General features: G+C 39.0%; 1 protein-coding gene across 1 annotated transcript in view; it reads right to left on the reverse strand.

The window, feature by feature from the left end:
* Window positions 1-8441: 8441 nt before the first annotated feature.
* The window catches only part of RIT2 (Ras like without CAAX 2), a 178843-nt gene continuing 163187 nt past the window's right edge, over window positions 8442-24097 (reverse strand). Inside the window, exon 5 of the mRNA XM_058824037.1 lies at window positions 8442-9956. Coding sequence (XP_058680020.1) covers window positions 9729-9956 — 228 coding nt within the window. The 3' untranslated portion in view covers window positions 8442-9728. The remainder of the gene's footprint in view (window positions 9957-24097) is intronic.

Here is a 24097-nt window from a genome sequence, read left to right on the forward strand (position 1 = left end):
AACCCAAATTTGATGCACTTGGGTGCACTTGCACAAATTTAGTACTTATTTTAGGCAAATATGGTTGCATTAAAATGATACATTTAATTTAAGCAACTTTTTCTGGATTTCTTTGCAGTGAAAAGAAGAGAAATATGATTTCTATGTTTAGGAAAATAGTGACTGAAAGATACCCAATGGATCTCATAGAAAATAGATGGTGTGGGTGTTATCAGTGAAATTATGAAGCATATGATCCATTTTTTTTTCCTTCTGGTAATACAAAGATGAGAAAAAAATTCTCCCTTATTTTACTATTTTATTTCAGGTGCAGGCTTCATGACAAATGGTCACAGATAAAATTCTGGGGTTGGAATACAGTGTGTATTTGTATATGTTTGTGTCTCTGAGAATATTTGGGGTGTATAGGGTGCATATTTTCCAGTGACAAAGCAGTCACATAGTGCCTGACCTGCCCTGCAAGATAAAAAGCACACATGCAGTTCTAAAGTGGTAAGAAAATGGTAAATTTTATTTAACTCTACCATTCTAAGACTTTCTGAAGGGGAAGAAAATAAGTCAAGAAGAGCTGTTGCTGCCTGTTAGATCAGCACAGCTGATGGCTGGAAAGGGCATCTGCCTTCAGGGTCCTCCCCAGGGGTGATGGTTCTCCTGCTCCAGCTCACACCCACCCCAGGGGAAAGGACCTGCTGCAGCCCAGAGTGTTGTGATGGATGAGATTCCTCCTCCAGGCTGTGCATTGCTGAGACCCACAGGCGGCCAACAGCAGGTTTGTGAGGCAGAGGTTCAGCATCACCCACTGCTGGTGAACCATTTGGCAACATGTCCTGGGTTGACTATATGATGCTTTTATCCCCAGTCGTTTCATTCTGTTTATGATGAATAATAAGTTTTGTACCTTTAAGAGTGTTCCAGAGAGTGAAGGGGGGAGAGAAGAAGCGCGCAGTTTGTTTTCAGACACTGCACTCACTCCTCCACATTCCTGCTCCTGACTGTGTTGTCTGCGGACAGACAGCGGGACAGAGCTTTTCTTTTGCTTTTTAGTTAGTGTTAGCTAGCTGAGGCAAAGAAGTTCCCTGGACTGTTTTTTCCCTTTTCTTTGGACCTCTTGAAACTGCTCTGGCCTGAGCACCCAGGAGAGCACCGGCAGCTGCAGCTGTGGCCCACCGGGCCGGGCCGGGCCTGCGACAATTCCAGCACTGAGGGACTGATCAGAGACTGAGTGAGCTGCAACCCGAGGACGGGGTTTTCTCAGTTTGTCGTCTCTTTTAGAGTGGCAAGGGGTCTCATTGTTTGATATTGTTTTGGTCTTATTGTTTAATAAACAGTTTTTTTCCACCTTTCTCCAAGGAGGTATTTTTTCCTCCCGGACCAGTTGGGGGGAGGGGCCGATTGGATCTGCTTTTCCCAGCGGAGCTCCTTTGGGGGATTCTTCCCCAAATTTGCTCTAAATCTGGACACAACAGAAAAAAATACGTGGGGCTGCAGGTTCTGTGCAGTGTCTGGAAGATGCTGGCCAAGGAGGACAGGCTGCTCCAGAGTCAGGCTGACAAACAGCACAGTCACTCATATATCCGTGAAATAATCGACCCTGATTTATGTCCAGGGTGAACTGAGGGCTTCTAACAGTGCTCTTCAAGCTTGCTCCTAATTTACAAATCTAACTCATGGTGGGCAATCTTCAAACTACTCAGACCTCCTCATCCACTAAAAGTGAAGATCTTTTTGTAACACAATATAGCTTTTCCTGTCCCATCTCTTTGGACCACTGTGATTCCCTGTAAGGATTTTTATTACTCAGTGACAAGTGGATTGAAAAATCTGTCAGGTGGAAGAGAGAAGATGGTAATGAGTGTTCTCAAATTTCTCTGCAGTCCCTGAAGGTCTATGCTTGCTCAGAACTTTTATCACAGCAGTATTTTACAGCTTCTATAACTTAAGTCTTTCTGAAGGTTTTTGTTGGCAGGTATAGCATATTCTCTTAGGCTTCGTGGTTTTATCTATTTTTCTTCTCATCTTTCATCCACATCATGGTAATCAACTCCTCACAGGTCAAAAAACTCTTCAAAGTACTCCTTTGAACATCTGCCTCCTTAAAGACATCCCTGCTGTATTCTCTGATAACTTGGATTTCATCCAGCTTTGCTAGATAAAGACTTAGGAGTATTCAGTGAACACCCTATTAACTAAACAGGAGAGCAGAAAAGGGTTCCTACATTTTTCACTAACATCTGGTCTGAGCACAGTGGGAAGGAAAAAGCCAGCAGCGAAAGATCTGCATGCACTGGTTGCAAACTGGTAGCTGCTCTCCCAGATGAAACTATATATTTGAAGTATCATTTAAAATCTTCAGCAGGGAGCTATCATGCCATCTTTTTTATTAGTTATGAGGCATACAAATGAGGATTTTGCTGCTATCCTTCCAGAAGTACAAAGCTGAGCATCCTACTTCTCCCCCAACTGTTCTGTTGAAAAGGTTGCTTTTAGTTCCTGAAGCAAGGGGACACAGCAAAGACCACAGAGAGATTTGTTTTCTAAGTGTCTAAAGAAGTTTCAGTGAAGGACCAACTTATTCCATAGTCGGGTTCAAGCAGATTGTCATTAGAAACCTGATGAGAGAGGAAATACAAACTTCCCATTCACTTTACTGAGTTTTGGTATTGTTCCCTCTTGCTCAATTTTCCATTCTATGCTATGTTCTTTTTATTTGATTTACATTAAAAAGTTCCTAAACTGTCTTGCATACTCATAGCAGTTGTAACCTCCCCTTCATTTTCTAAGCAAACTGAATTTCATGATCCACATGAAGGATGAAGCAAATTATCAATTTCTGTTCTTTTAGTATCACTCATCTCAATCCACCACCAAACTCCTATGGTGGGTGCACTTGAAGCAAATCTCTGGAGCTTGTCTTATATCTTTTTTTCATTTTATCTGCTCTTGATCCCATTCTAAAAGGTGTTAAGGCTCACCTAGAGTGGAGAATGCTGCAAGGCTTTCAAAGTTCAGTAGAGGCACATGTTGCTCAGTGAGGTGGTAAATAGACAAATTCAAGGTCAGGTTGGACAGAACTCTGTGAAAAGTAATCTGGTTGAAGTGATTCCTTTTTACAGCAGGGAGGGCTGAACTAGATGACCTTTAATAGTCCCTTCCAACCCAAACCATTCCATGATTTTACGATTTTCATGCATTTACCTATGCTTTATTCTCCTCTCCTCCTTCTGCCTATCCTTGTCATTACTAATAGTCTGTTTATTCTGTCTTCCTTAAATTGGCTTGCTTTGTGTTATGGATTTTGTAAGTTTTCAGTGACAGAAACCTCATCTTCCTCTGTGTGATTGAAGTATATTCATTATCATGGTGTAATGTGCAGTTTTGTTCTGGAGACAGATGTGAATCAACCATCAGATTTTCCACTGCCTTCAGAGGCGCTACCCACTTATGCTAGCTGAATGCTTTATGTGCTCAAGCTTATTCAGTCAATGTCCTACATAAAGAGGCATCTGTGATTAGTCAGCAGTGTCTAGCAGTAGAGGCAAATTCAGTTTTTATTCAGAAAGCTGAGTGATGTTGCAAAAGTTTACCAGGGAAAACATTGCTCTTTCTCCTCAGTGTGAGCATTAATGAGAAATTTATGAAGGCAAAAGGCTCTGTGTGTTTGGTTTGTCAAAAACATTTGAGGCTGCCTTTTAAATAGCTGGGGTTGATGCAAGAGAACAAAAGAAATACAATTATAGGACTATAAAATGGTTTGGGTTGGAAGGGACCTTAAAGCTCATCTCATTCCAAACACCTGCCATGGGCAGGGACAACATCTTCCACTAGATCAGGCTGCTCCAAGACCCATCCAAGCTAGCCTTGGACATTTCCAGGGATGGGGCAGCCACAGCTTTGCTTGGAAACTTATTCCAGAACCTCAACACCCTTGTGGTAAAGAAAAGAATTTCTTCCTGTACCTAAATCTATTATAAACCTACTCTCTTTAATTTAAATACATTTCCTCTTGTTCTGTCACTTTCATACACGTGTAAAATGAAAAAGAGTGAGCTTATCTTGGTAGAGCTGAAAACAGATTGATTACTCTCAGTGTTTTGGAATTGCAGAGAGACAAATGGAAGGAGCTGCATAATAAACTTTTGGAGTGGGCTAAATGGAGTCACCACCATGGTTTACAGTACTTTGTCATGCATCAGTTTTTTAAAATTATTTTATCTATTAGTTATTTAATCTATTAGTTCTATCCTGATTTCCTCTTTCCAGGAAAAATAATTTCAAACTATTGTTTGAATACAGGAAGAGCATAAATATATAAGATTTTTCTCTGGTGAATTTCACAGATGTGAGATAGACCACCTTTCTCTTCTATTGATTTTACCTAATCTATAAGGTAAAAAGATATCAGGCTTTTTTTATACAACAAAGGCAATATAATATAATTATAGGATCTGATTTACTTTACCCTCCTAAAATTATGTTTTTACTGGACTTCTGCTCCAGGAGCACCATGAAAAATGATGGCTTTCTAGATTGTTCATGCAGTTTTTGAAATAGTTACAAGTCCAAAAGTGCTGTAAAAAAATGATGCATGACAAAGTACGAGAATGGGAAAATCTAATTGTCACATTAATTATCTATTGACAGAAGATATACAGCAGGTGATGCAATAGCTTTGGATGTTCTTGTCTTTATTATCTTTTGGGGAAAGAGTTCAGATCATGAAATGAGTTTGGTGCTCTTGAGTGGACATTTGTCCTCATCACAAAACAACCCCATAATTCAGCACGATGTAACGAAATTGGAGAGCTCAAATTGAGGAGGTTTAAAACCAAGAGCATCAGGGAGTGATAAATCAGGCTAGAGGTGCAGGGCAATGCTTCTTGGGGTGACTTTCACAGTGTCTGTGAGACAATGCCATCCCCATTACAAATCATTGTGCCAGGCAGACATCCTAACTCCACATTCTTGCAGGGACAGATCAAGCTAGAAATAGCACTATGAGGGAGCTTGATCTGGTCTAAGTCACTATTCCATTCAACTGCTATTAAAAGTTATGAGAACAGTAATTTTCATATTTCATTAAAGATTTTACCATTCCTCTGGTAATTTTCAGGGATTTTTTTCAGAGCCATAAGCAATGTTTGATGCAGAGCAGTATTTGATGCACACTTGCATAAATAAGAGTCCCTAAAGGGAATGTCTAAATATGGCTAACTGCTGTAAGTGTACTTAATTGAATTATATTAGCATAATTGTCCTGGTTAGACACCCAGATTTTGATTTTTAGTACAAATTCAGGCCAACACTAGTGAATATAGTTAGCTCTAGGAGCTAACCACAAACTTTTTTGTGATTTATATGAAATACATGGACAGTTTTAAGTTTAATACTCACCATTATTTGAATGTCTCTATCTGAAGTGGCCACAGCAGGTGCCTTTGGTTACTCTTTCTATAAGAAGACCCACTCACAGCTATTTTGCTTATCATGAATTTCACACCTAGCCCACCAAGAGAAACATTCAACGTGGGAGAAGAATTTGACACAATTGTGAAGTCTAAGTCTTCACTATGAGACTAAGCTTTGCTTTCTACATGTTTTTTTTTTTTTTTTTTTATTTTATTTTTTGTTGGTTTTCTTTTACTATTTATCATGATCAAGAGAGGGCTCAATATCTAAGCCCACAAATAAGAGACATTCAGAAACTATATACATTGTAGTGTCTGTATGTATGTATACTGCCTATAAAATTGCATGTATATTGCCTATATATTTATATATGTATTATATATTTAGTGGACAAAATAAAGATACTTAGTTCTTTTCATTCTAGCTATGCATTCTTACATCTCAGTCTTAAAACCGACATTTTTTGATGTGTAAAGAACATATTTTCAATCATTTGTAAAGACATCAGATTGCTAACAAGTTAGTAACTGCCCGTCTGAGGGAACAGAGGAGGGTACTGCAGAAAAGTTCTTAGGTGTGCAAGAGCCATGTATAAAGGAAAACCTAAGTTCTGCAATATTCCACCTTGACTTACAGCCTTCCCCAGATCACTTCTCAACTAGAGGCAACATGTGATCTGCCACAGCTGTGAAGAAGGGTAATTAACTGCCATATATTATGTATTTGTGAGAGACACCGAGGATACTTTTGCAAATTGTTATTACTTTATTTTATTTATTAGCTGGCTTTAATTATATTCCTGTAGGAACCTGAATTATGGTTCAATTGCAACACGGCCTGACGGTGGAATAAGTTATAGCTGCTACCTTCATGGGGCTGTAGGCAACACAGCAAAATAAAGTGATCTGTTTCCTTCTTCAAATCCTCCAGACACGATTAGATGAGAGAATAGTCAGACACAGAAAAATCTTCAGACACGGAGCTGCTGTTTTTTTTAATTCTCTCAGCCAGGTCTGACAGCTAAATACAATATTCTGTGATGGAATCAAAGTGATTAATTAGGTAAAGGAACTGCACCCAGCCTCTTGTGCAGTTATGACTTATGTTATCCTCACTGACTCTAACCTCCATCAGCTCTGCTCAAATAACTGAGGTTAAGCATTATAGATTATTGAGGAATTGGGTCATGGTAAATCAGAATTACTTTCCCAATTTGGATGTAATGGATGGTGAGGTGTTTCAGAGACAAGGCTCAATGCCTAGCATTTACAGAACTATTCTCTGCTGTTGATACAGAGTGGAAAAATCTTTACAGATGGGGTTTATCCCTCATGAATTTAGACATCAAAATGTTAGCTAGGAGACTGGACTGCTTTTTGTGGAGGGATATAGAGTCATTGGAAAGAGACAGCCAGTTCAGGGGGGATTCACCAAAAGCACCAAATCATCCATGCCATATGGGAAAAGTCACCAACATCTCTCTCTGTATTAACCAAAGAGAGGATCTGAATGATTGAATGTTGTCCTCAAGTTCTACATGATCAAAGTGGAGTGAGATAAATACAGAATTTTCTGCCTAAGATGTATTCAATGCCTGATATTCTGATATTACTCATAGAAGATGTAACAGAATATCCTCAGAGGATATGAGGCCTCATTCTTCCTGAGAGATTAACCTGGTATCAAATACCTTTAAAAATGAGCATTTCAGGGCTGGTTGTGAAGACACTCAGAACCTGGTCTTCTCATGGGCTTGCTAGACCTGAAAATATGATGATGCAACCTGTATCTGTGCCACTAATTTGAACATATCCCAGAAGACACCTGAGTACATCCTTACTGCCAAAATGTTAGAATGATGCCTATCTTGGTTTCAGACCACAGAAGAACAACACTTTTTTGACCCCTTGATCAGCATGGTGCAGAACCTGGCACAGTCCAGGAGTCACTTCCAAGAGCAGGTTGTGTGTGGTAACCCTGCTGTGAAGGCTAAAATTTTTAACAATATGGAAAGATGTTGCTCTGTGCCAGATGACCTTAATGCCAGTGAATGCTTATATTTAATCAAATTAATCCATTTAAGACTTAATTGTAGACTGTATCTATGTTGTTTCCTGCAACTTTTCTTCATCTTGCAAATTGACTTGAACCGAGGTACCCCTAAAAATACAGACCCACGTTCATGTTGATGTTATATGTCCCTTAGTGGGGGGAGTGTGAAATGACATAACCAACACTAAATGATTTTCAATTGACTCAAAACTCAGGCATCTGCCTGAAAAAGACAAGGACCATCCCTCAAGGTTTCTCAGGGTGGTAATTTCTATGCTCTCTTGCACAGGGAATGACTGCTTCGTTCCCCCCTATGCCATGTGCAGGATTGGAACAGACACAGATGTTTCCCCTTGTTATTTATTGTCTCAGAGCTGCCATCTGTCCAGTGCAGCCTCTTGTTGTCCCTCCACTAATACTTAGCTCATAAACTCTTTGGACAAGTGCATCTTTTTGTCTCTAGGACACTTGACCTAAAATCTCTGTGGCAATACAGATAAAATAATAATAGTAATTACAATGGTGTAAATGCAGACTTCAGCTTTCAGAGACAGGACACAGAAAATTCACCGAGAATGGGTACATGTATTTGTATTCCTCCAAAATAATTTTTCTCACATAGAAATATAGCCACATATATCTAAAAATGTACAACAAACTATTACTTTTGATGAAGGATTTTTGACAAGTCACAAAATATCTCCGGATTCCCTTGAAAGTAAGGGAGAGAGAAAAACAAAGCATTAGATTTTAATGAACTAAAGTTATTTACAATACCATAACCCTTCCAAATTTTACAGAGGGAAAAAAAAACCTACTCCCACACAGAGTATGCAAAATATAATTGGTTGAAACTGTGCAAAATAATCACAGAAGAAAAGTGAAAAAGTAACATTTAATAAAGATACATGTTTTTTTGTTATACCAATTATCACTCCAGGACAGACACAAATGACACTGACTACTAGTATGGCTCCATGGAACTCACAATCTTTATTTTTGACAAAACTTATTCATATTCTATCTATAAAATTTATAAATAGCAACAACATTAAAGGAACTCCAGGGGGAAAAAATTTTTAGGAGCATATACTCTACTTCATGCCAGCTTTAGCAAGGAATATTTAAAAAGACTTATCCAACTGCTTAATCAAGTGGTCCAGTTAGGTGGTCAAGGACTGTGAGCAATGGTGATTTGAGCTGATGCAATTCTCTAGTAAGTCAAGGGCTGGATGCTACTTCACAGATGCTATTACATGCTGGGACAGAGCTGCACTGCTCCAGGGAGGGCTCTGGGACTCTTGTACAGACAGAGCGCTTGTGAGCTCCTTGATGGGACAGGGGAGTGTGGCTGGTGGTGAAGCACTGGCACAGGATGCCCAGATTGGTGGTGGATGCCCCATCCCTGGAAACATCCAAGGTCAGGCTGAACAGGACTCAGAGAAACCTGATCAAGTTGAAAGTCTCCCCATCCATTGCAGGTGTTTGGCCCACGTGGCCTTTAAAAGTTCCTTTCCAACACTAACTCTTGTATGGCTCTAATGCACTGCATGTCTGCGGAACATGGCACACCTGCCAGCCAGCCCTTGCAAGAGGAGACAGAGCAGAGCCCCTGCAGCCTCTGCAGAGCTGGTGCACGACTTGTACCCTGCTTGTAAATCTGCCTGCTGTCTGGGCAGGGCACAGTGGGGATGGGGCATCACGGGGTGAGGATTGAAGTGCCCAGGGTCCCTTTGGGCCTGGCTCACAGACACAGTCACACACAGACACGGGCGTGCAGGCCGAGACACGCTAACCATAAACCTATGAACGCAAAGCTGAAGGTGCCACCCCAAAAGTCCTTAAACAGTCAAAATGTCCATTGAAATCAATGTCATTTGTTCTTGGGATGGTGAAACGACCTGTGCATGCAGAGGAGGAGGCAATAAGTGTATCCATAGTCCTAGAGCTGGTGGAAGCTGGTTCAGCCTTGGATGCTGGCGTAATTCATAGCATTTGAAGACCAGCCATGGAGCACACGTTAAAAAACACAGTATTTTCTCCACTCAGAGTTGCAGAAAAGTTATGAGAGGGTATGCTAAATGACACTACAGAACAGAAGAGTCACAGGGAAACCATTAATTAGGCCCTCAAGGAACAACTTCTGCATGAGAGCTGAAGGGAAGGAGCTCCAGGCCCTGGCCTGGAAGATGCTGTGTAAATGCTGCCTTTCTGAATTATTACAGGTTACTGTGGTCAGCTCCTGATGAGCGGCTCAGAAAGAATTGCCATCAGGTTGTACTTTCCTTTTTTTTCTTCAGGGATCCCTTCAGTTTCCGCCACAGACTATCCTTCCTCTTCATCTTCTTCTCTATCATGGACAGTGAGGATTCTTTCCTTCGAATCTCCCTCACTAGTCCATGAAAGACATCATCAATGAAGAAGCGGAGCGCAGCTGAAGTCTCAAAAAAGGAGCAGGAATATTCTCTGGCTAAGCTCATTCCTTCTTCAGTTGAGACCTGCAAAGAAAAGAAAATTCCATAAATATTGTCTAATGTCAATATATATAGCCTGACTTCTTAGATCCTGCAAATCACTGACCAGGAAAATAATATGACAGCATCCAACAGAAGAGATTCAGGGGTGAAAGGATCAGGCTGAATTCATGAGGTGTTTGAACAGAGTAGACTGGCAGTATTCATTTGCTCACATATATTACGTCCCTAATTCTGATGCATCAATTTTTTCCATGTATTTCCTCTCTTTAGTACAGTAATCCTTGGTTTGACAGTGCTGGTACTTTTATTCTATAGGCTGGAATGGATGACTAGAAAGACTTACACAGAATTAAGGCCCTAGAAAATCCTTGTTGAGTATTAACCTAATCCTGGAAGCAACTTGACTCTTTAAGCTCACCAGCTTTCATACCCTAATATTTTTCAGTCACATTAATTTCTGAACATGCCTTGGAGTGGTTTGGTCTTTGCAGGCCTGTAATCCTATCACTGAGCTCATACCTGAGCTGTATGAAGATCCAAAATCTATTTGTTTTTCAGCTCATCTTCCCTAAGTGGCTTTGTGTACTTACTGCTCTTGTAGAATGTGTGGGAAATGTGTCTGTATTTTGTGGAACTGATGAGCCTAGAGGAAAACAACACATCTCTTTTCACTGAGTTCAATGAGTAGGGATCATTTTTTCTGAAATTTCCATATTGGCTATCCCTTGGCATTTGTCCTGCCAGCCTGCTAAATGGGAGGGTGCTCAGCATGCTGATTAATGTACGCATCAAATAGAGCTTAAATTCTTATTGTAAGGGCTGCCACTGCCTCACAATTAAGGTACTTTTTATACTTTGAAAGTTCATCCAATAACATGCAGGAGGTCCATAGAAAAACAAAGAACAAACCCTGTGAGCTTCTAAATGTTAACCCAGCTTCCCACCCAACAGACTGTCCTTTCTTTTCAGTATTTGGACATAAATCTGAATAAATGAATTATATTAATTGCATGTATGGTGTATATGCAAATTCTAGGTCAGAAATCCCAGGCTTTGTTTTTATTTACATTTGCATTTCATGATTTATTCAAGTAACTTTCCAAACATCCTTATGAAAAGTCAAAGAAATATTTTGAGATGGCCTTGTGAAAGGCTACGTAATAGGCTATGGGAAGTCTCAATTGCTACTGTCTACCACAAGACTTATCTGGGTGTTTTCTTTTAGTTGGGTTTGTTGTTTTGGTTTGTTTTCTGATTTCTAGCTTCATGCACCCAAAATGCCATTTATCCTTATAAGGGAAATAAAGCCTTGTGGCTCAAGATACAAACACACTCTCTCATACCTGCCATGAAGAAAATGCCCTTTATGATTAAATTATGACTCCACCTCATTGCATTTATTCCACTTATTTATTGCATTTATTCCTCTGTAAGGCTGGAGATGGTAAGAAACAGGATTTGGGATGAAATACAAAATTCGTTCATTCCAGCCTGGAGGTAAATCTGCACCAAGCATGCACCTGCATAACACAGGCCTCAGAATTTCTCACAACCCCCTTTGCATCGAGTCACAAGCTTTGTAGCATTTGCAAGGATCTATGCTCCAGGTACAATCTTAATTTAATTAAGATTTTTGTGAGGGTAAGCAGGGAGGTTGTAGGCCAACCTGGATAATACTACCTGACAAAATAAAAGATGGTTACCACTTTCCAAGTGCTATAATTGCCAACCTTTTGCAAAAAGAGATGGGTAGTAATATGGTCCTTGTTTTTCTCTGGGCAGCTGTGTAAGCAAAATGCATGATTCAATATGTCTATTGGGCACCATTGAGAAATTGATTGTCTGGATAGAAGACTATTTTGGTTTATTTTGGACCTTATCATAAAGGTTTTTTTCCTTGCTATGCCTTATTTGAGCTGAAGGAGGAATTTTTTTTTTATTTTGTTAAAGATGCTGCAGTTCTAAGCAAATGATTGCACAGAGATGCATTTCAATGAAGATTTCATGCATTCATTACCTAAAAGAAATAAAAATCCACATGAAACAACATATCCTTATGTTAAATAATGGCAAGCTTGTAAATACAATTAGGGTGTCAGCACAATAATACTCCAATATAAAAATTGCCCATTATTTTTCTATGTGAATTTCTAGTCTTTACCCCACTTTGCTCCTCCTTTGTTTGACTTTTTCTTTCTTTCTTTTTTTTCTTTTCTAGGACTAAAAATATGTTTTCTCCATCCTACAAGGAAGAATAACTGCAGGGAAGACATTCTCTGCTCTGCAATGAAACAAGACTGCTAAGAGCTGTGAGAAATGGATAATACTCAGGAGAATTAAATCATGCAGAAAAACTTTCTCCCCATATCTTTGTGGCTGGAGGTTAGCAACTTGGCCAAACTTAGCTAACTTTCTTCAAAAGCAAGCAAAGTTTGGTTTTGGACTCCAGTTGCCTGCCAAATTACAGAGGGAACATTAAAGTTATTAATGGTGATAGTTCATTTCAAAGCATGGCATTTTTCTTAAGTCTTGCCCTCAGGAACTGATTAACTGCTTTGGCGAAATTTTAAGAGCTAATTCAGCAGGAGGAGGACACCTGGCACAAACAGTTTCAGGATGATTAGCTGATGTTTTTCAGCTGCAAGGCTGAAAACATAATTTTTTAAAATATAACATTGTAATAATTATCATTACTGCATTCAGCACCAATGAATACAACTATAGTAATTTAACTAATATGTGTGCTGAAGAATCTGTAAATATAAAGAGATGTCTAGAGAAAAAAATACACATTTTTCTCTTGGTTCATCATTCGGTCAAGAGGCTAGACACCTATGGAATGAGAAACAAGGGATAAAGCTTGATGAGGTGACTGAGGCCCACATAATTCCAAGGATTTAGCCTGTCCCCATCTTATTGCCAGAAGAGAAACTATATTGTAGATATCCATTCCAGATCTGCAGAGCCCAGGGACTTGTTGACAAATTGCAGCTTTCATGGGTCTGTATCAGTGGAAGATATGATCTGTCAGCATGGCACGAACAGACAGGTCAGGGAGAGAGGTCATTCCATTGAATATATATCTGGGAAGCAGAGCTTTATATCTCATCCTTAGAGTAACCCCACTTGATTGAATCTGGCATTGTTTGCAAGAGTATAATTCTGGTCATATTGATTCCAACTTAGCTCATTTCTGTGCTGCTAAACCTCAAGAAGGGAAGGAAGGTGGAAGATAGGTGTAGTGAACATAATGAAAAATGAAAATTTCAGAACTGACAGAAGCTTCCTGACTATTGTTCAAACTTTTAAAAACTGTGATTGTCTGGGTGGGGTTTTGATCAGCATTTACAGAAGGGTTTGAAGTTTGCAGCTTCAAGTCAATGAGCAAGACCTCCCAAATCCATAAAAAGGGAATGAAGCCTCATGGATATGATGTGTTAGAGGCTGAAAAATTCTTCTTTTCTAAAGTGCAGGATTCTTAGTGCCCTTTTCTGACAGTGCATGTGAGTTGAGAAGGAAGATATACCAGCGACAACATATAACTGAATCTTGTCTAGACAAGATATACCCATTCCAACAGCACGTGAACAGCACACAGGACTGTAGACTGAATTGGGAATCTCCTATCTCTGTATAGCTGAGGGCAGCTAGAACACAGCCCAGCTTCCTCCTGAGGGGAAACACCGGCTGCAAACCTCATTATATACATTAGGATTCTGTTTGTGGCTTTTGCAAACCTCCCCTGGAAAATTACAAGTGCGATTAAATGCAATGCTGACAGGCTGAGAAAGCTGTGATGGATGAGCTGCCATCTTTATGACAGCCAGCTCCCCACTAAGGTCAGCTCCTGCACAAAACCACCTGGGCTGGGGGGTGGGTGGGGAGGCACTGGCAATCATCGGCCCCCATGGGCACACAAAAATACCTGAATACTTGTATCTGAGATGGAAAATGCACAGAAATTAAACAGATCAATAGTCTTCCTCTGCCCTTGGACTGTCATGTGCTGGAAAATCTCCATCAGAATCAGATTATTTTGTGTTCAGCTTTGTTGCCTCCTTTGGTCATGGCAGCACGAGAAGGATCCCAAAGTGGATTTCGCTGATGGAGATTTTGCTATCAGAGTCAGCAGCTTGACTCTGGGTGAGTAAATGGGGGATTTCAGGCAGGGAAGCAATGCATTTCCACTTGTGCATTTCATCCCTGCATCCATGAAGCAGCACTGTCTACTTCAGATGGCTTTTGTAGTTTTCCCCTCATAACTGGGACCTCTGGATTGCCGTGGAGAAATCTGGGAGCTGCAGGTGGAGTGCTAAGCATTGCAAGGATTCGCCTAAATTTTTGTTACAGGCTTCTACCCTGGTTGTCATCATATAACTCAGTTATATAATTCTGGATAATTTTATATCCAAAAACCTTGTTCTGTGAATAATTTTTTTTCACTGAAGGCACATGGTCTCAATCAGAGACGAAGGGTACACGTGTTGCTCAACAGAATGCTCATCTAAATCCCGCTGAGGGAAATAGGAGGAATTTCTGTTGGTTTTGATCAAGATTTGCATTTTTGACAGTCAATAATTTATGAGAGTTGTAAGGAAAAATTATAAGGATGGCAGAGGCATACTGAGCAACCTGGCTTGCACCAGTAAACAGTAAATAATAAAAGGAATAGGAAAAGTCATGAACTGGAGAAGAAAAAATTCTGAGTAATGTCCCAGAAAGATCAACATCCTTCCCCTTCATGTCTGGTGGATTCTTTTCCTGTTTCTCAATAAGTCCCATCTTAGAAAAGAAGAACCAGGTGCCAAGTTGTTTATTAGCACCTGGATATCAGTTTAGAGATAGGCAGGCAACCAGAAAGAGTCCACACACATGTTTGGGTCCCTCCCCATCACATCCCATTCCATTGGCATATCAGAACAAATACAATAAGCTTTTGGTGCAGGTGTAAACCCATAACATATTAGAGGAAAGAGCTGCGGAGATCAAAAATGTTCTCATTTTTCTTCAGTCTCTAATAAGTAACTTTGACAAAAGAGAAGAGAATATCAATCTTATGGGTCTTGAAAAAGAGTGCCATCCTGGACAACAAAATGGGAAAGAATGGGTGTTGACTGACATGAGCAGTGATTTTTTTTAATCCTAGCACAGACCATCAATTTTATGCCTTGAACAGAATACAGAAAAATGGTGTTTTCTCATTAAGCAATGTAATCACAAAGCCATTTACGTTGAAAAAAATCTCTAACATCAAATTCACTTGTTAATACAATAGTGTGAAACCCACCACTAAACCACGATCTGAAGGGCCACATCTACCCTGCCTTCTGAACATCTACAGGAGCAGTGAGTCCACCACTGTCCTGGGAAGCCTGTTCCAATGCCTGAAAACCCTTTCAATGAAGATATTTTTACTAACATCCAATCCAAGCCTTCTCTGGTCAACTTGAAGCCTTTTCCTCCCATACTACTGCTTGTTGCCTGGAACAGGGGAAAGCTCTTTATTCCTATGGATAGGAATGTGTCCAGCAAAGGCTGAGCTGGCTGCCTCTATATTGCCACCTGCCTTTCTTACCAAAGGCATTCACAGTAAATATTAGAATTGTGTCTTGAGAAATGTGGTGCAAACCACTAACCAAAGAGCAGGTCCATTATACCTACGTCAGTTTTGACAGTTATTATTTTTCTCCTTTGGACAAGTATCAAGAACCATGGTGGCAGAGACTTCCTACAGGCTGGAATAGGGATCTTTCCAAGTGTGAAATGCTATGGTTCAGGTCAAAGCTCAAACACTTGGCTGTTACAGCAGTGTCTGGGGTTTAAAACATGAGCAGAAACATAAAAAAAACCCAAGAAAAATCAATCTTTCTGACTTCTTAAGACAAGCAGCACTGTTGTTATTTGTTCACATAATACATGTAATGAAATATCTTTTTAAAAGAAAATGAAAGAATTATTCCAAGGCATTTTACCCTTCTTCAGATCTTTGCACTTATAAACTGCCTATCATACTCTCACCACTGAGCAATGATGTTTCTGAAAGAAGGGGAAAAATCAATTTAGTCTGAAAAAAAGGTTGAAGACTAGAGTTTGTGTGGAACCAGCGTGACCTTTTGTGGCCAGACATTCAATATGACTATGTTTCAGGTCTAAATATGTGCACAGAAAATTCAAAAGTTAAATCGAAATAATCCTTGTCATTAAAATCTCTCGTTTCTATCTCCCTCAACGTCAAACGTTTTGCTTTCTTGCAGAATTTTAACTTTTAAATTGAATTACTGCTTAGAAGTATAACAGTGAAACTTTTTCTTCTGAAAACATAGACATTTTAACTTTCATGCATCTTCCCCTTCCCAAATGCAAGCACTGCAGTTAACCATTTGATTTGGCCATGAACCCCCTGCAGTTCACAACTAGTTTCTGCTGTCACAAACCAGCATTTTTCATTAAACCAAGCAAGTGCACCTTAATTTTTCCCCTCAGTCCCTGGGTAAGCAATTCTCTTTTCAGGAGCCTGCATAGTTAATGCGTAACATGGTAGAGAAACTTTAAAGGAGAATTTCATATCAAAGCTTTCATGAGAAAACTCTCTCTGACTTCATGGAGGCAATTCTGCAAGCTCAGCTTTGCCAGCATTCTAGACTGAGTTAATTATTATCATGAAGAATTATTGATTATCATGAAGGTGTTGCAATTAGTTCTGTTCTTCCTTCTCCCTCTCTAGAGTGATGTGTCATGCAAGAGTTTTCCTTTTGGCCTTGTCACTCTACAATGCTTTCTTTCTGACTTCACACTAGGACATGTTTGGTGACCAGAATGGGGTCTTTGAATGACCATGGGTGGAGGCAAGATTAGCAAACTGGGCCAAGGAGAAGATGAAGTTTTGTGTATACTTATGCCCTGAAGAGGGAGGCACAAGTTATTATTATTATTATGGAAATAGCACATGGCCCAGCAATGCACGTCTCATCCTCAGCTGCTCCAGCCTCTGAAGAAATTCACATTAAAAAGGCTCAGATAGTCCTTCCCTTCCTGTAACTTGGGCTCTGCTTTAGGGAGGAAGGAATGGACAGGAAGTAAAATGCAGCTTTAGCAATGCAGAAAATAATAGAATTGTCAAGCTCTTCTGTAATGATCTTTGTGCATTATTTTTAGTGCATGAAGGGTGGAAAGTGTGGGATGGTAAAATTAATTGGTCATTGGTCAAAAATTAATTTTTCTAAAGGAAAGCCATTTAATAGTCTTGACAAAAAACAAATTTTTAGACAAAACCAGAGAGATCATCTGTTCTAGATGATGTACTTCTCACCTGGTTAGTCACAAATGTGGGACAAGAAACACCACTTGAAGTCTATTCTGAGCACGGAAAAAACATGTTTCTATTTGATCCAAGGGAACAGCAAATTGGTAAGGGGTTTTGAAAGAAATCTGATGAAGCATCACTGAACAATTGTTCTTATGCAATTTACTATTGACCTCAGTTAGATTAGACTGATATTTTCTCTGTTTTATAATTTCTACACTCTTGCAAGAAAACTCTAAGCTAACACTCCCTATTTTATTTATCTCTTGAGCATTTTCATACATAAAAAATTCTAGATTCCATATACACTTGAATAATTTCTGCTAATTTTTAGCATCTTTTGTGATGAAGATTACTAGTATCTGTCTAGTCTTTCTCTTATTTTTGGAATTTTATTATTTTCCCACCATTTGGATCCAGGATATTGTTGTGACATAGGAGCTACTTCTCCAGGTAATTTCATTCCTGCTTTGGGCAAAATTTTGAAATAAGGATAAACATACTCAGTGCAGTTGCTTAGCTACAAATCTAGCAAAGCACAAGTTTTCATCTATTGTTTCCAACTTATGACAATGTTGTTTCATTATTTCACAGATACAATGCTAAATAACTGAATCAACATCTCATTTCATGCAAGAACCACTGCAGAATCAGGGTGCAGTCTGCAGGTTAGACTTTGACGATACTCTTGTCTACTACAGACTGTTCCCTTTTGACTTTATCTTGTCAAAATCATGATTGATGGGTGGTTAAAGCATCTTTACATCAGGAAGTGTTTCTAAAGAGGTGGCCTCAGGATCTGACTGAATTGGATACTCAAAGCCACATGATCCTGCATCAGTCAGCAATAGCTCTGGGTCTAATTTGAAGAGAATGTGGAAGTGTTAAATCCTCAGCATCTGTCTTGAAGATGAATAAGTTCAGGTCAATTGCTCAAAGCATTTTTCAGAGATCTGACAATTTTCTAAATTGTCCATCATCTTTAAAGGTTTTTTGATTGCAACGCTCAGCTGAAGACATAGATGGCCATAAGATGGTTGCAAAAAGAAGATTTCTGCATCAGTTTCACATGGACATCTGCTGGTTTTAGGAAGGGAAAATATCTAGGATTACAGTGCTATTTTCACAAGAAAGGAATTTTTTTTTCATTTTTTTTAAGCAACAAGAAATCAATTATCATCTGCTACCAGCAGACGGTTGTTTAAAAAAAGTACATATAAAAGGAGGTGCAAATGTAGATGTTGGACTTCTTTTCAAACAAATAGAAAATTAGTGGCATTAAACTCTTATTTTAACAGTGGTTTCTATTGCTTTGTGAGCACAAGTTGACTATCAGTCCAGTAGAGACAGCCTCCATATCTTTTATCTATGTGTAAACACATGTAAGTTATTTTCATTTATGTGCAAGGCATTAAATTTCCACTCCAGTTCTTCATCAGGACTCAAGCACTAAGCACACTGGGGACTGAGTTAATAAACCTAATTCCTGGTAACCTTGGCAAATCTCTCAGGTATTATATAACTTTTTCTCTAACAGCAATATTTTGTCCTGAAAGCCCTCAATTGACATGAAAAGATGAAACAATAAAGAAGGAGTCAGTTAAGGAGGGAAGATCAGGGGTCTGCTTTCAGTGTTCTATTTTCCTCAGTCTGCTGAAGACTGAGAAATGTGATTCAAGAAATTTTAAGGAAACCAGAAAGGAATCTGGACACCTAAATGCAAATCAAGGAAGAGGCAAAAAGAGGTGTATGTTTATTTGTGCATGTTTATATATATGGCTGCAAACAAGAACTTTAAATTAAGGAAAAAAACCCAACAAAACCACCCCACAACCAAAGTATTAGCGATTCACAGAAGTAGAATAATCTTTTCAAACAAAGTAACCAAAGCTTGTGTTTAACTAAATGTCTCATTTTTAGACACATGGACAAACTACTGGAATTAAGTTCTGAACATTTTGTCTGAGCTGGATATGAGTTTTCAAAACTGGAATGAAAGGGTCACAAAAAATATGCAGTAAAGAGTTTTGTTTGTCTTAACAGCACACACTGCTTCCCATCATTTTGAATGCTGGTATACAGTTTTCACATCTAAACAAACTCTCAGATCCGGACTGCAGGCAGACAGGGAACACCATCTTAAGTTTCTGGCATTGAAAAGAAAATTGCAAGAAACTCTCCTTCCTCCTTTTACTTCCACACAGTTGTGGTCTGCTGGGATTCAGGGATTCTGTCTGGGCTGCTGAAGTTTTTGACAGGAGGGAGGCAAAGGAAGAATTTATAATAGATTTATAAATATTTGGACTGAAATAGATTTTTTTTTTAAGAAATCATTTACTGAAGCAAACATGTGCTAAAATATATGAGGTATCAAAGTGTCTTATGCATGGTCTACAGAATAATGCTTCCCTCTTCCATGCTTTACTTGAGTTGCTTTTTAAAGAAAAAAAAGGTTAATCAATCTAATGAGATGAAGATTTACTTGAGTTTCTTTTAAAAGAAAAAGTTACTGGATGCAGTGAGATGGGGTTGAGCTGTCAGAAAATGGGAGTGGTGAATCATTGTGTTTGTTTGTCATGGAATGTGTAATTAATTTTGAGGGTTTAGTAATTTTGAAGTTTATTAGGAAGGTCTGTCAAACAATCTCATTACAGGAAATATTGCAGAGTATCTTTATTAAACTAATGGCATTGATCTTCCACATGTCAATACTAATTCAGGGAAAATTTTACAGTTTTGCAGAATATGAATTGATTGAAAAAATTATGGGAGCTTTATTGAGGCTTTCTTTTTCCTTTACTTTCCTGTGTGATGAAAGGAGAGCTTCATGGAAGAGAAGAGTGGTTTTTTGTGGTCAGGGGAACATTTGAAGAGAGACCCATGATACAGGAATGTCAAACCAGGAGTGACAGCTGAATAAGGAGCATTAAGCTCCATCATGTGATGAGACCTGCCATGTGGACAATGCATAACAAAAACTTGAGTCTGGGGAACTGCACATAAAGGGGATAAAAACGAGAAATGAATGTGCCGAGAGAGAAAAATTAAAAATCTTAAATGGTGGGTAGGAAGAGCTGTAAGAACACATTTACCTAATTAGACATAACAAGCTCTCTTATTGCTAACTTTGCTTAAATTACCTCGCTTTTGCAGCAGGTTAAGATCATGGAGTTGGATGATGTCTATGGTAACTTGTTCATGTATCTGTGGTTAACCTGTCCTGTTGGCAAGCTCCTTGTTCAGGGGAAACTTTCTTTGGATAACCCTTCCATGGTTCCTGTCCATGAGTTTTGACTCGTAATAAAAGAACTCTAAAGTAACCAAAGTGGCAGCTGGCAGCTGGCAGAATCTTAACTTTGTGCAATATAGCACCAAAATTTCTTGCTTGCATCCCCAAGAGGTGACTAACAGGAACTTGAGCAATGGTGATGCTTGAGGGTTAATGAGTAGAGTTTTTTCCTATATTTTTTCTTTTTTTCTGAAGCCAAACTAAGAATTCTTCTCCTTACTTATTGCCTCAAAGAAAGGATATAAAGCAAAGAGAGAATCAGAAGAGTGAAGGTGGAAGGATGGTGGCAGGGAGGAAGACAGATTACATCTTTATTATGCTAGCTTGAGGGTAGAATAAGAAAATAGAGTCTTAACAAACAAAATGGAAGAAATTCCTTGCTAGAAGCATCTGTTTAACCTCTTCTATCTGTGATGTATCCTTCCAATTATGCAGATACTCTTGATGTATAAAAACTACTATGCTAATACACCCTGTGAGCCCAAATCATGATTATAACTGATAAACTCATATTCTTACCCAGAGCAATAGACTTTTCAGCCCACCACTGATAAAGCTGTAGCTCAGTTTACCCAGCAGCACTTGTGAATATGCATCTGCACACACAAACACAAACAAACCACAAATGCTGCTGGGATCAGGTTGAACCTTTCCATTAAACCTGGCAGAAAAGGTTGGCCTTACAGCAAAACCTCAGTGTGCATTCTGACAAAACACCATTCTAAAGAGTCCCTTCAGCACTGGGAAGCATTCAGGATTAGCTCCGCTGCAGATTAGAAATGGTTTCTGACATTTATTTATTTCCCATGTTTCATGCAACTGATTCATTTCAAGCTTTCAGTCTGGAAAGGCTCTGGAAATGGCTGTGAAAAGGTGAAAAACACCTTTCAGAATGTGGAGAAAAACATTTCAGAAAGTGTATATGCTGCAAGCCAGGATGCCCTTTTCTAAAGGTTTTTTGGAATTTTTTGTAAAGGAAAAAATGGTGGGCTGAAACCAGCCAAGTGAATGACTTCTTCTGCATCCCTCTATAAACAAAAAAAGTGAAAATGAGAAAAAAAATATTGAAAATGAAAGACAGGAAACAGATAACACGGAAGATATGATAAATAATACTATGAAAATAATACATTAGGTTGCATATTCAAATAATACACTAAACAATAGTATTAAGAGTGGGGGGAAGAAAGGTATAGTTTCTCAGGAGTATCTGGCTTATTAAATATTATCAGTATTTAATCACTGATAATCCCAGTGGCTCTTACATAAATTTGGAACCTGTGCAGGTTTACTTGAATGCCTGAATGAGCAACACCACAGCTCAGGCTATGGAGTGGAAATCACAGAATCATCATAGAATGGTCTGGGTTGGAAGGGACTGAAAAAAAATCATCTTGTTCCAATCCCCTGGGCAAGAAGGGCAGGAAACCTTCCACTAGACCAAGTGTCTCCAAGACTCTCACACTTTTTGATGCAGCCCAGGACACATTTGGGACTTTCTGGGCTGCCCGTGCATGTGGCTGGGTCATATTGAGCTTCTCACCAACCATTACCCCCAAGTCCTTCTCCCCAGGGCTGCTCTCAAACCATTCTCTGCTTTGCCTGTATTTCTGTGTTGGATTACCCCCGGCACTCGGCTCTGTTGAACTCCATGAGGTTCACATGGTCCCACCTCTGCAGCCTGTCCAGATCCCTCTGGGTGACATCCCTTCTCTCCAGCGTGTGACCGCACTGCTCAGCTTGGTGCCATCAGCAAACTTGTGACAGCGACAAAGACAGATAACAACACATTTGTTGTTTTCTTTTTTTTTTTTTTTTAACAAGCTTGCTTACTTCTCCCTAATGACTCCTTTTCTCTAATTTTCTTAAATGCATAAATAAGAGTAGATTTGGGGGAACAAAATAGCTGGTGCTAAAAGCAACAGGTGGTGAAAAACACTAAGCGCTTCAAGCCTTAACAGTCACTGACTGTCACCAACAATTCAGGACATGCTATCATCCCACTATTTTTTTACCTGAAGAAATAAGATGAATGTTATTAAATGGATTGGAAAATGACAACGGCCTGGTAAATTTTTGTTTTATGTGGTGAAAGGGATATTAATAGGAGGATAGGAAAAATATCTTTGAGAAAAAGATGTGGAAAAGTAAGTGTAGACCCTGTTTCAGAAGGAACAGGCAGTTGCTATGGTTGGCACATATTTTTCAAGATGTAGTTAAATATTTTCTGCTGAAAGATGTATATAAATCAGAGAATCACAGAATAGTTTCATATGGAAGAGAACTCTGTTCAACTCTCTAGGTCACCTGATGCAAACTCTTGCTCATAGTGGGTCCACCTGGGACAGATCACTCATGTAATATTCAACCAAGTTTTGAGCTTCCTTTTTGAAGGAAGGAAATCTCACAGACAATTTGGAGGTTTGTTTCACTAGCTGACCACTCCTGTGAAAAAAATAAGCCCCAAAAAAACCCCAAAAATCAAATCTTTTAATTAATCATATTTTTTTGTTCTGAAAATATTTTTTTTCTTTTCTTGTCATTTCACTGCCCATCTCCATTGGTTTTGTCTTCATTCTAAAATGAATGATATTCCCTTCAATCTGCAAGCTCAGATGTCTCGGACTTTTCTGTTTCTCTTTTAAGCTCTACCCCAAGACCATCTTGGGGATTTCTGCTGAACTCATTTCACTATGTCAAGTTATTTCTGGTACTGTAAACCCCTAAGCAGGCACAGTACTTCAGATATGCTTCTTTGGCTACAATAACACTGTGTGAGACTGATTTGAAAGCCTTTTTAGGTTGAAGGGAAATATAATTAATTTATTTCATCTGCACAGTCAGTTGTGTGGTGATGAAGACCATCACAGAACACAGGTTCTCAGACAAGATTTTCCTTTTTTAAATCCATGTTTTAGATATTCCCAGGCACTTTCTTATCCATATCCGCCTGGACGTGGTGCTTTGGAAGGGTTTGTTCATAAACACAGCATCCATTTTTCTAGAGGCAAAAGATACTGAAAACCAGAATAATTTCTTTAGCTCTAGCAGGTAAACTGAGTCTAGACTCTCCAGGTGAGATCCCTCACTTCAACCTCACTGAAGCTTCTTTCCAGGATGCTCAAAGAATGTACATGAAAATGTAACTGATGAGTCAAGATGAGCATAACAAGGGACACCTCTGTCCAATGTAAGTAAATACAAGCAAAAGTTTGTACAAATTAAAGATTTTGGACCACAATCTGACTTTTTGTGCCTGCTGGATTTCTGCTTTATCCCTTTATGGATTTTTTTGGTTTGTTTTTGTTTTATGTTTTGTTTTGTTTTGTTTTGCTTTGCTTTGTTTTTCTAACTATATATCGCACTTTAAAAACTTGATTAGGTACTTCAAACCTTTTTTTCTTAATAGATTTTTTAATCAAAAAGAGTGCAAATCCAAAGTAGATTGCACATTGTCAAGGAAGGCATGAGAAAGAAGGCCTCATAACGTGGACACAGAAAATAGCGTAGAAGTACTCAACTCTCCTTCCATATGGACATGAACAAATAAAGTAAAATTACTGAAGCAAA

This window comes from Ammospiza caudacuta, chromosome Z, assembly GCF_027887145.1.
Source record: "Ammospiza caudacuta isolate bAmmCau1 chromosome Z, bAmmCau1.pri, whole genome shotgun sequence".
Classification (NCBI taxonomy): domain Eukaryota; kingdom Metazoa; phylum Chordata; class Aves; order Passeriformes; family Passerellidae; genus Ammospiza; species Ammospiza caudacuta.